The sequence below is a fragment of the Panthera uncia genome, assembly GCF_023721935.1.
Source record: "Panthera uncia isolate 11264 chromosome C1 unlocalized genomic scaffold, Puncia_PCG_1.0 HiC_scaffold_4, whole genome shotgun sequence".
In the NCBI taxonomy this organism is placed as follows: domain Eukaryota; kingdom Metazoa; phylum Chordata; class Mammalia; order Carnivora; family Felidae; genus Panthera; species Panthera uncia.
Window position 1 is genome coordinate 68419765 of NW_026057585.1, and position 9237 is coordinate 68429001.

At 55.8% G+C, this 9237-nt stretch overlaps 1 protein-coding gene across 1 annotated transcript; it reads right to left on the reverse strand.

The window, feature by feature from the left end:
* Nucleotides 1–385: 385 nt before the first annotated feature.
* Nucleotides 386–9023, reverse strand: DMBX1 (diencephalon/mesencephalon homeobox 1). Its single transcript, XM_049617264.1, has 4 exons — nucleotides 8868–9023; nucleotides 5736–5931; nucleotides 5129–5477; nucleotides 386–4190 (listed from the first exon to the last, which is right to left on the reverse strand). The coding sequence occupies exons 1-4, from the start codon at nucleotides 9017–9019 to the stop codon at nucleotides 3748–3750; spliced, it is 1140 nt and encodes a 379-aa protein (XP_049473221.1). The 5' UTR covers nucleotides 9020–9023; the 3' UTR covers nucleotides 386–3747.
* Between the last annotated feature and the right edge of the window lie 214 nt (nucleotides 9024–9237).

Sequence of the window (9237 nt, forward strand, 5' to 3'; positions counted from 1 at the left end):
AGAACAGCTCTGGCTTTGGGTGCAAATGTACCTGTCTGTCATCGCCCTCTGGGCCTGGCTTACTTGCTGTTTCCCACAGAATCCCCTGCCTCTCCTTATCCTGCAGACCCATCATCCCAGGCTGCCCTGAATACCCCCAAGTGCCCTGCACCTGCCACAAGTACTGTGGTCTAAACAGCCACAGAAGATGGAACCCTCCCCCACCCTGGTCCCTCTGTTCCCCACAACCACTCCAGACAACAGCCACGATTGGTAAGGGCCATGGAGAGAGCCACGAGGCCAGTATGGGAGTGGCCAATCATGAGGCATGCCTGCCTCCCACCCCCACTGGCCACAGTGCTGGACAAGCAGGAAATAGACCTTGAGACGCTCAGCCCACCGCAGGCATCTCTGGGAATGAATGTGGACCAAGGGCTGTGCTGCCGGATTCTTTTATTAGCCAAGAAGGACAAAGAACAGGTCACAACATCACAGGAAATCAGACAGACGGACGGATCACAGGACAGAGTGTCATGCTGCACTACGCAGGAGGCAGGGCAGGGAGGGGGAAATTTGAGTCTTGCTTTTTTCAACTAACAGAATAAATAAATACAGTACACAGTGTTTTTGCCACGGCCTGGCACAACCTCTAAGCACAAATGGTCACAAAACAGCTGGTTTGGAAAGCAGTCTGTACAGCCCTCCAGCTGCCAAGTCGGGGTTGGGGGCCCAGGCCCCTGGACCATGCTCAGGGGAAGTGAAGAAGCAGGGAAAATGGAGACCTCAAATAAGAGGGAGAGGTGAGGAATGAGGCTTTCCTGGAAGGAATGGTCAGAGATAGAGCCTCATGGTGAGCCAGCAGGCCCCAGGGGAGGCTTCAATCTCAGGTACAAGGGGCCCACGCCAAGCCCATACCCTCTGACTCCTGTAGGAGACACATGGTACACTCTCCTCCAGCTCTCTAGCTGTCTTCAGTAACAGGCTGGTCCCCTAAACTAGGTTGACATCTGCACAGGGGCAGGGGATCATGTATACTTTCCCTGCCTTTTCTGGGATAGTGGAATTGGATCAGTTGAACGAGGAAATGTCGACAAAGATCCGAGAGAAGCTGGGCTGAGCTCCAGCCAAGACAGAACATGACTCCAGGGTGGACTTGCCCTTTAGGAGGTCAGGGGAGGCTTCCTGGAGAAGATGGTAATATCTAGAGCTGTTGGATTCCAAGGCCTACTGACAGTCACCCGCATCCAGGGACTGCAAAAGGTGTCAGTCCCCATGCCTGATCTAGATGAGACTGCTTTCATTGCAGAAACAGACCTTCCTGGAGCTGATCCCAGAAGACAAACCAAAAATCCCTTCTGTCTCAGAGAGTCTCCATCCTTCAGTCTTCCTGCCTGAGTCCCTTTTCTTCTGATGCTCCAGTGGCTGTTAAATTCACCTTCCAAATCCCAGATCCCAGATCCTGGTTCAACTGATCCCCATCACCTGCCTGCCACATCAAGGTGAAGTCTTTAGCCTGGATTCAAGGCCCTCAGCCCCACCTCTCATGAAACAAGGGCCCCCTGCCCCACCATCCACCTAGTCTCACTCCGTTGCCTTATTAAAATAGCTTTCCTGGCCCAGGCGACCATCCCCCTCACTCCCCCCCGCAAAGCCTCCTCCATCCGTCCCAGCTCAGAAAAACACCATCCCCGCACAAACGCCAAGAATGATGGGCATCTACTGCTCTGCAAACCAGTCCTACCTGGCCCCAACAGGGGCCTCTGCCTCCTACCACTGGGAGAAGAGACACACCTTAGGAATCTTTACCCTGGTTTCCAGATGCAATTCCTGTAAGTAGAGTGTTGAGGGTTCAGTGGTGAGCCACAAAGGGTTGAGGATCATGACTCAGAATCTGTGCAAGGCATTCCCCTCCTCTTGCCCTGAGTCCCTGACACCCTGTAAAGGCATGGAGATGGGGCAACCTCAAAAGCTGGCACTATGACTCAAGAAAATCAGGGTCAAATCCACATTTTCTCAACTAGAAGGGACCCATTATATTTATGGGGAAACTGAGACCCAGAAACTGTGGCCATGCTCATGCAAAGGCTTGTACGTACAACACTCATTGCTCCACAGCAAGGCAACAGTAAGTTTCCAATTCATCCACTGTACTTTTGAGAGCCTTTTTGCTGTTGTTGTTGTTGTTATTGTTGTTGTTGTCGTTGTTAGTTTAACTAAAAACTTCCACCCTGCAAGGGTTGTGAGCACAGACATGCAGAATGTTACAGCTGGGCAGGACGTTACAGACCATCTAATCCAGATGGGGAAACAGGCCCAGAGAGGCTACGGGCTGACTCAAGGCCACACTGCTTTGAAGGGAAGTTTGCTGAGCTGGCCTCCTGGGCATAAACAGGAACCCACTTTTCCATGCCAGTGACTAGCTGGACAGAAGCCCTGACTTCAACAATTAGCTCCAGGACGGCATGTCAACAGAAGCCTGAGACTATGCACTGTTGTGTGGTTTGCACTTATTGTGATCAGGAGTTAGGGTTCAGCCTTTCTTCCTGGCTCAGACGCACCCCTGCAGCAGACTCTAACTGCAGGACTTAGGGGCCAGGAGTGGGAGAAAAGAATCTGCCCCATTCCTCTGAAAAGACCTCTCTCTGAGAGCCCCCCTCCCCTGCTGCCTCCCTCCAACCAGAGAAGTCTCACCAGAGAGACCTAGAACCCTGTGGTCAGTCCTGGATGAACACTGGCGGCTGTCCTCTGTCCTGGAGGTCTTACAGGCAGGGATGCCGCCATCCTATTGCCTGCCTCAGCCTGACTCCTGCCTCCACTCCCCTCCTCCTCCATCTTGGGTGGGGCCTCAAAGCTGAGAAAAGAGAGAGAAGAGAATGTGATTTGTGACCCCTTCTAGATGACAGGTCTGAGGGAGGACGGCTAAGGAGGCCAATGCCAGCTCCTGCCCTCAGCTCCAGTGGGCCTCCACTGGGTCTCCAGCTAGGGCCTTACCACCTCTACTGGGGATGGAGAGGAACAGCAGCCTAGAGAGGCCGGTGCAGTGCAGGGAGGAGACAGGCAGGTGGGAAGAAGCAGGAGGAAGAACAGGAAAAAGCAAAATCACTACAACTAAGAAGTCACAATCCCAAACAAAACATAGCCTGGGAACTGACAACATCACACAGCCAGGACCAAAGAAAGAAAGGAGGAGCAGGGAGAAGAGATGTGGGCAAAGGTCCAGAGTGGGGAAGACAGAGGCTGGGAAGAGTGGGTTAGGAAACAGGACAGAGGCAGGTCAGGGAAGGAGAGGGGAGAGAGAGAGACAGAGCAAAGCCAGAGAGAGATGTGGACGCTGTACGGGGAGGCAAGGACGGCAGGGGGGGCTGGGGCAGGCAGGGGCCTGAAAATATAGCTTTATATATTTATATTTATACCTCACATTCCACATATCGACTTACTAGGGGGCAAAGGGGAGGTAGGGAGGGCAGGGAGGAGGCGGTGCAGAGGGGAGGATCTGGCCACGGAGGGCCTCGCTCTCCTGCAGAGGCTGTGGGCGCCCCAGCCTCCCCTCCTCCGATTCGGCCTCCGTGGGATCCAAGCAGGGCCATGCAGAAGGTGTGCAAGTGTGGGCTTCACCGGGGGCTGGGACTCAGGGAGGGGGATGGGGGCAGGACTCCAAGGCCCCAGGATCCCCGGGCTCATAGAGTTAACTCCATGCAAGCCGTCTGGGGGTAACCCTGGGGCTGGGAGGGGGCACCCAAGACCCCTGGCTGGGTTGGAGGCCAGCGGTCAGTTGGGCAGCGTATCGAGTCCCAGAGAGGCTGCGTGCTGCTTGGCCCGAAGCCGCAGGTTCTCGATGCTCGTGGTTTTACTGTTCAGGGCAGCAGAGGCAGGTGCCAGGCCTGCTGGGGGCGCGGGCAGCAGCGGGGACCCCCACACGCCCTGGTGGGCAGCAGCGGCTGCCGACAGGGACTGGTAGTAGGACTGGCAGTGCAGCGAGCCCAGCGGGGCCATGTTGACACCCAGGTAGGGGACGGCGGCAGCGGCGGCAGGGGCCGGGCCCCCCACTTCGAAGGATGAATAGTGCACTAGGTTGTTGGTGGCTGCCATATGCTGGCGGAATTGCTCCTGCAGACGGAAGAGGCTCAGCGGGGATGACGAGTAGGAGTGGGAGGGGCCCAGGAGGCCACCCCCGGGTGCTGCAGGAGCCAGGGCCAGGCTGCCTGGGGAATCTGCAAGCAGAGAACCGAGAACCAAGGGCTCAGGACAAGGACAGTGGTCTCCCAGGAGGGTCTCCCTCAGTCTTCCCACCCCTTGGCACTGCAGATAAGACAGGCATTGGCTGAAACCATATCCACTCATCTCAGCCAAGGCGTGTCCTGAAGCACCCCTCAGAATCCTGGGAGGTGGGGAGCCAGGCTTCTTCCTAGGACAGTCCCAGAGACCCTGCCAGGGCCCCCGTGTCTGACTTCTTGGGAGGACTGTCACCTCCCCTTCCCCTCTCCTGTCTGTGGCTCCTGCCCCTCACCAGCTCTCTGCCTGGGCTCAGGATTTGTGTCTGAGCTATGCCTCACCCCACAGCTCTGTTCCCTCAGAAACGTGGCTCTGAGTCTCTGCTGCACGTGAGAGTCCCCGATACCAGTGTGGAATTCACCCGATAGGCACTGGTGCATCTGTGCTGGCTGTTAAAATACCATAGTATTTCCATAATGGTTGATAAACAGCTTTTGCCCTGGGCTCCCTAAGTCTCCTCCCCTGCCACCCGGCCCTCCCTGGAAAATACCTGGCACAGGCCTGCTACGGCCAACTCCTTTCTTTTATTTTTTATCTTTTGTTTTGTTTTGTTTTTTTGAGACAGAGAGACAGAGAGAATCTTAAGTAGGCTCCACGCCCAGCACTGAGCCCGATGTGGAGCCTGATGTGGGGCTCCACCTCACGACCCTGAGATCAGGACCTGAGCTGAAATCAAGAGTCAGATGCCTAGTTGACTGAGCCACCCAGGCGCCCTGGCCAACTCCTTTCTAAGGGATCATGTCCTAGTGCCATGTGTTAAAAGCCGACTCTATCCCTGCCCTGATCCACCTCACATACCCAGGGCCCTGTCCAGCAGGATCTGGCTGTTTTCCCTCCACTGGGCCCCAGCCCGCCCACGGCACCTGCCAAGCCTCACCTGCCTTGGGGCTGCCCCTCTTGCAGCCCAGACCCTTGCTCTCAGCCCCAGGGCTCTTCTCAGTTTTGGGATCCTCGATTCCTGCCCGGGGATCCTCCTCCCGGTCTGGCTGGTCCTCAGGGGCTGACTCACTGGCCGACTGCTCAGACAGGCTCAGGTGAAGCTCGGCAGGGGGGTCGCCACTGGGCAGGCTTGGGGGCTGATCAGTCTCCAGCTGGGTGTCTGGGGCTGGGGCCTCAGCCTTGCTTTCCCCATGGGAGCCCTCAGCCTCCTTCTGCTTCTGGAGCTGCTCTTTCTGCAGGCTGCGCTGCTTCTTCCGGAATTTGGCCCTGCGGTTCTTGAACCACACCTGGGGATGGGAGAGCAGCTGTGGGTTGTGGAACTGGGTGCTCTGGGAGGGGACGTGCATGATAACATTGCCTCCCACCCCACAGGAAACATGCACCCCAGTCCCTTCCAAAACCCCACTCCTGTCATCGCAGGCATTCATGGAGAGAGTAGTTACACGGGCACTGAGGGATAAAAATGCTGGCTCCTGGGCAGAGGGAAGCCAGGTCGGTGGGCTGGTGCTTGTCTGCAAGGTCCACTTAGAGGAGCGGGGACCTACCTGCACCCGGGCCTCAGGCAGGTTGGTGCACATGGCCAGCCTCTCCCGCATCACCACATCTGGGTAGTGAGTCTTCTGAAAGGTCTTTTCCAGGGCCTCGAGCTGCTGGGCAGTGAACGCCGTGCGGCTACGGCGCTGTTTGCGATGCTGTGAGCCATAACGGGCCTCCAAGATGATGTCTTGAAATGTACAGCCGTTGGAGGGCAAGGAGAGGGCGCCCATTTAATTATGGGAAATAGGTTTTGAATCTTACTTTGCCCTGACCCGCTGCAGACACCCAGGCTCCTGCAGAGCCGGGTCCTGGCCCTTTCCCCTTGGAAACCCCGCAACTTCTCTCCATATGGCTGGGTTTTGAGATCTCTCCTTGCCCACGTTCACTATAAGGACCACAGAGGTCTAACTCATCTCCATGAACAGCTGTCAGGAACATGACTCAGAGCAGTCTTCCTCATTTGGTTTGAGGGTGTATGGGTAGATAGGTGGACATTGCCCTAAGATCCTCAAAGTCCTAGGATGCTGAGCATAATATTCCGAGACTACATGATGCTAATAATCTGTTTACCAGTGTCACAAAGGTTATAACATCCTATAACCCTTAGATTCTGGATACCAACAGAATATTGGCCCCTGACCGTGAGAAGCCAGGCTGGCAGCAGGGATGGTATCTGCAAGGTCTAGTTAGGTGAGGTCTGACTGGTACACAATTCACTGGCACTTGATTCCATGTCCTCTGCGTATGACTCTGAGGATCCAAGTTGGCCTAAGAGTCTCTGATAGCAAGACCTGAGGCTCCTGCTCTTATGTCTCCTCAAAAGAAAGCCCAGCACTGGCAGGGCCCTCAGAGCACGGGAAAGTTTCTGCATCTAGTCTTGGCCCTTTTGGCTGCTTCCTCAAAGGACAAAAAAGACTAGGTTCTAACCACTGCTTGGATGGGAGACAGAGCTAATGGACTGTTGCTTCTACCGTCCTGCTCACATGCTGGTAACATGAAAACCACTGAGCATAGAGATCTGCCTAGGGCTGGTGTCTAGGATCCAGCCCTTCTGCTTGAGTACATCCTGGTGGATGGACAGTAACCTCTCTCCCCTGCCTCCCATAGCCCATAAATGGATCCTGGACTGCCTGTATTGAAGCGAACCTGAGCTGGGTCAGCCTCTGATAGGGCTGCCAGAGTCCTTCCCCTGTACTCCAGGGACTGGGGAGTCATCCACGGCGCTCTAAATGGGGAAGGAGGCAACTGGGTATCCAGAAAGGCTACCTTTGGGTTGCTCCTTCTTCAGTTTAGAGGGAGCCCTGAACCTCTCACAAACTGGCACTAATCCCAGCCTGGACTGAGCTCACATTGGTTACCTGGGGACTGGGGACCCCTTGGTCAGCTGAACCCTGGTTGAGGGAGCAGCGGCTCAGCACCCTGCTGCTGGCTCCAGGGGCCATACGGGTGGGTGATCACAGGGGAGGCCGGGCTGTCTGTACTGTCAGCAAAACTTTCTGCCAGAAGGCGAGGCCTCCAAACAAAGGCCCACCTAGAGCTCATGTCCTTCCTTCTTAAGAATTAAGAGAATTGGGGTGGAGTGCTAAATGTTCCCGTTCCTCTGCCCCCACCAGCAGAGAGCAGCCTCCACCCCCTGACTCCTCTCTGGGTCTAGAGCACAGTGAGGAGCTGGTGTCACCACCAGGTTCAGGATAGGGAATCCACTCCAAATCAGAGATGCAGCCATAGCCAGGACAGGACTGTACCCACATTCCCACACTGGAGACTTATGCCCCACACTGATCTAAAGAAGACAACCAGGGGCCCAGGGATTTTGTTCACTGAGCCCTACCCCAAGGCCCCGCAGGGTCTCAAGGAGTGGAAATGACTGCCCCGCCCTCCCCCAGGCCGACACCTCTTCCCAGGCAGGGTCCTCATATCCCATCCCTTTTCTGTGCCTCTGCTCATGCTGGTGCCCTCACCAGTCATTCCTTTTTAAGGCCTGGCTCCTGCCCCACAGCCTGCAGGAAGGCTTCTCTGACTACACCAGATGCCGCTGCTCTGAGCTGCCCCGCCACTGAATCTTAGCCACACTCCTGCCGTGCTCTTCTATGGCTCTGTGAGCACCTGCTCTCCCTGGGGGTGCCCTGAAGTCCTCTGAGTACTGCCTGGCACAGGGCAGTGAACCCACATGTGTTCACTAGCTGCTCAAGGTTTGATCTGAGACAGGAGAGAATGGGCGGCCCCACCTCCAGGGAATCATGCCCCTCACCTATGCGGTCACATCCTTCTCACACCCAGCGAGGGGCTACAGGGCAGGGCAGCAAATCAGTAGAAGGGAGACGGGGACACAGGACTGCAGCTCCCTCATGGGCCCTTACCTTGGGACTTGAGGAATAATGACTTCTGAGTACTTACCAGTCTCTGCTGAATCCTTTGCCTATGTTACCTCAAATAACTTCCCGATCATCCTATCGTCCCCTCTGATTAAAGGGGACACAGGCTCAGAGAGGAGAGGTGAATGTGCAGACCCCCAATAACTACAGACCTGGGGCTCCAAAGCTTATATTTTTAGCCCTAGTGTCATGTTGAAACCCTCCAGCCCCACCCCACCTAGATTTGACCTCTCTGAGCCTCAGTTTCCTTGTCCATAAAATGGAGATAATAACCTCCTTTATAATGGGGTTGGATTTGATGCACAGAGAAAGCCTCACACAGCACCTGGCACACAACCAGCTGTTATTACTTGTATGACTCCCTGTGCCTGAAATACCCTCTCCTGGGCACTCCACTCCTCTTGCAGCGACTCCTCAAGGCGAGTCCCTTACCCTCCCGCCTCAGTCTTCATCTGCAAGATAGGCAGAGAGGCGGATGAGTCCCTCCCTCATGGGGTCGTTAAGGGAATCCAAAGGCCAGGGCAGCACCAGTGCCCAACACAGTCCTGGCAAACAAGGAGCACTCTGGATGGTCACACATAGATTTTAAATTGATGCCTTTCTGTGTTGCTAAGTGACCTGGGTCTTTCATAGCCTCCCAGAGTAAAATTTCCCAGTGCTCCCTCCCTCCTATCTTCAACTTCCAGAGCCTCCTCCCCCAGACCTCTCCTCCACCGCAGGCCCCACGGTTCTGTCCCCAAGGTCCCATCTCCATGGCCCTTACCAGCCAGGCGCTCAGCCAGCGTAAGCGCATGCACCGATGGCCGGTAGTCGGGGGCGTGCTGGGCCTGCTGGGCCGCCTGCTGGTGCAGGTTGTACATGGCGCTGAGTGAGTTCATGGCATGCAGCGAGTAGCCATTCACCCCGTAGTGCTGCATCGCGGCGTGTGCCTGCGGACGGGGAAGAGGAGAGGAGACCTGAACCAGGGTATCACACTCCACCCTGGGGTAGACATCCCTAGCCTAGACCTTGGGTGTTCACCTCACCCCCGAGAGCTTCTGCCTCTCCATCAGAAAGTGGCCTGGGCTCTGGGCTCTGGAGTCAGACTGCCCGGGCTGGAATCTCAACTCTACCACTTAGGAGCTTTGTGACTTTT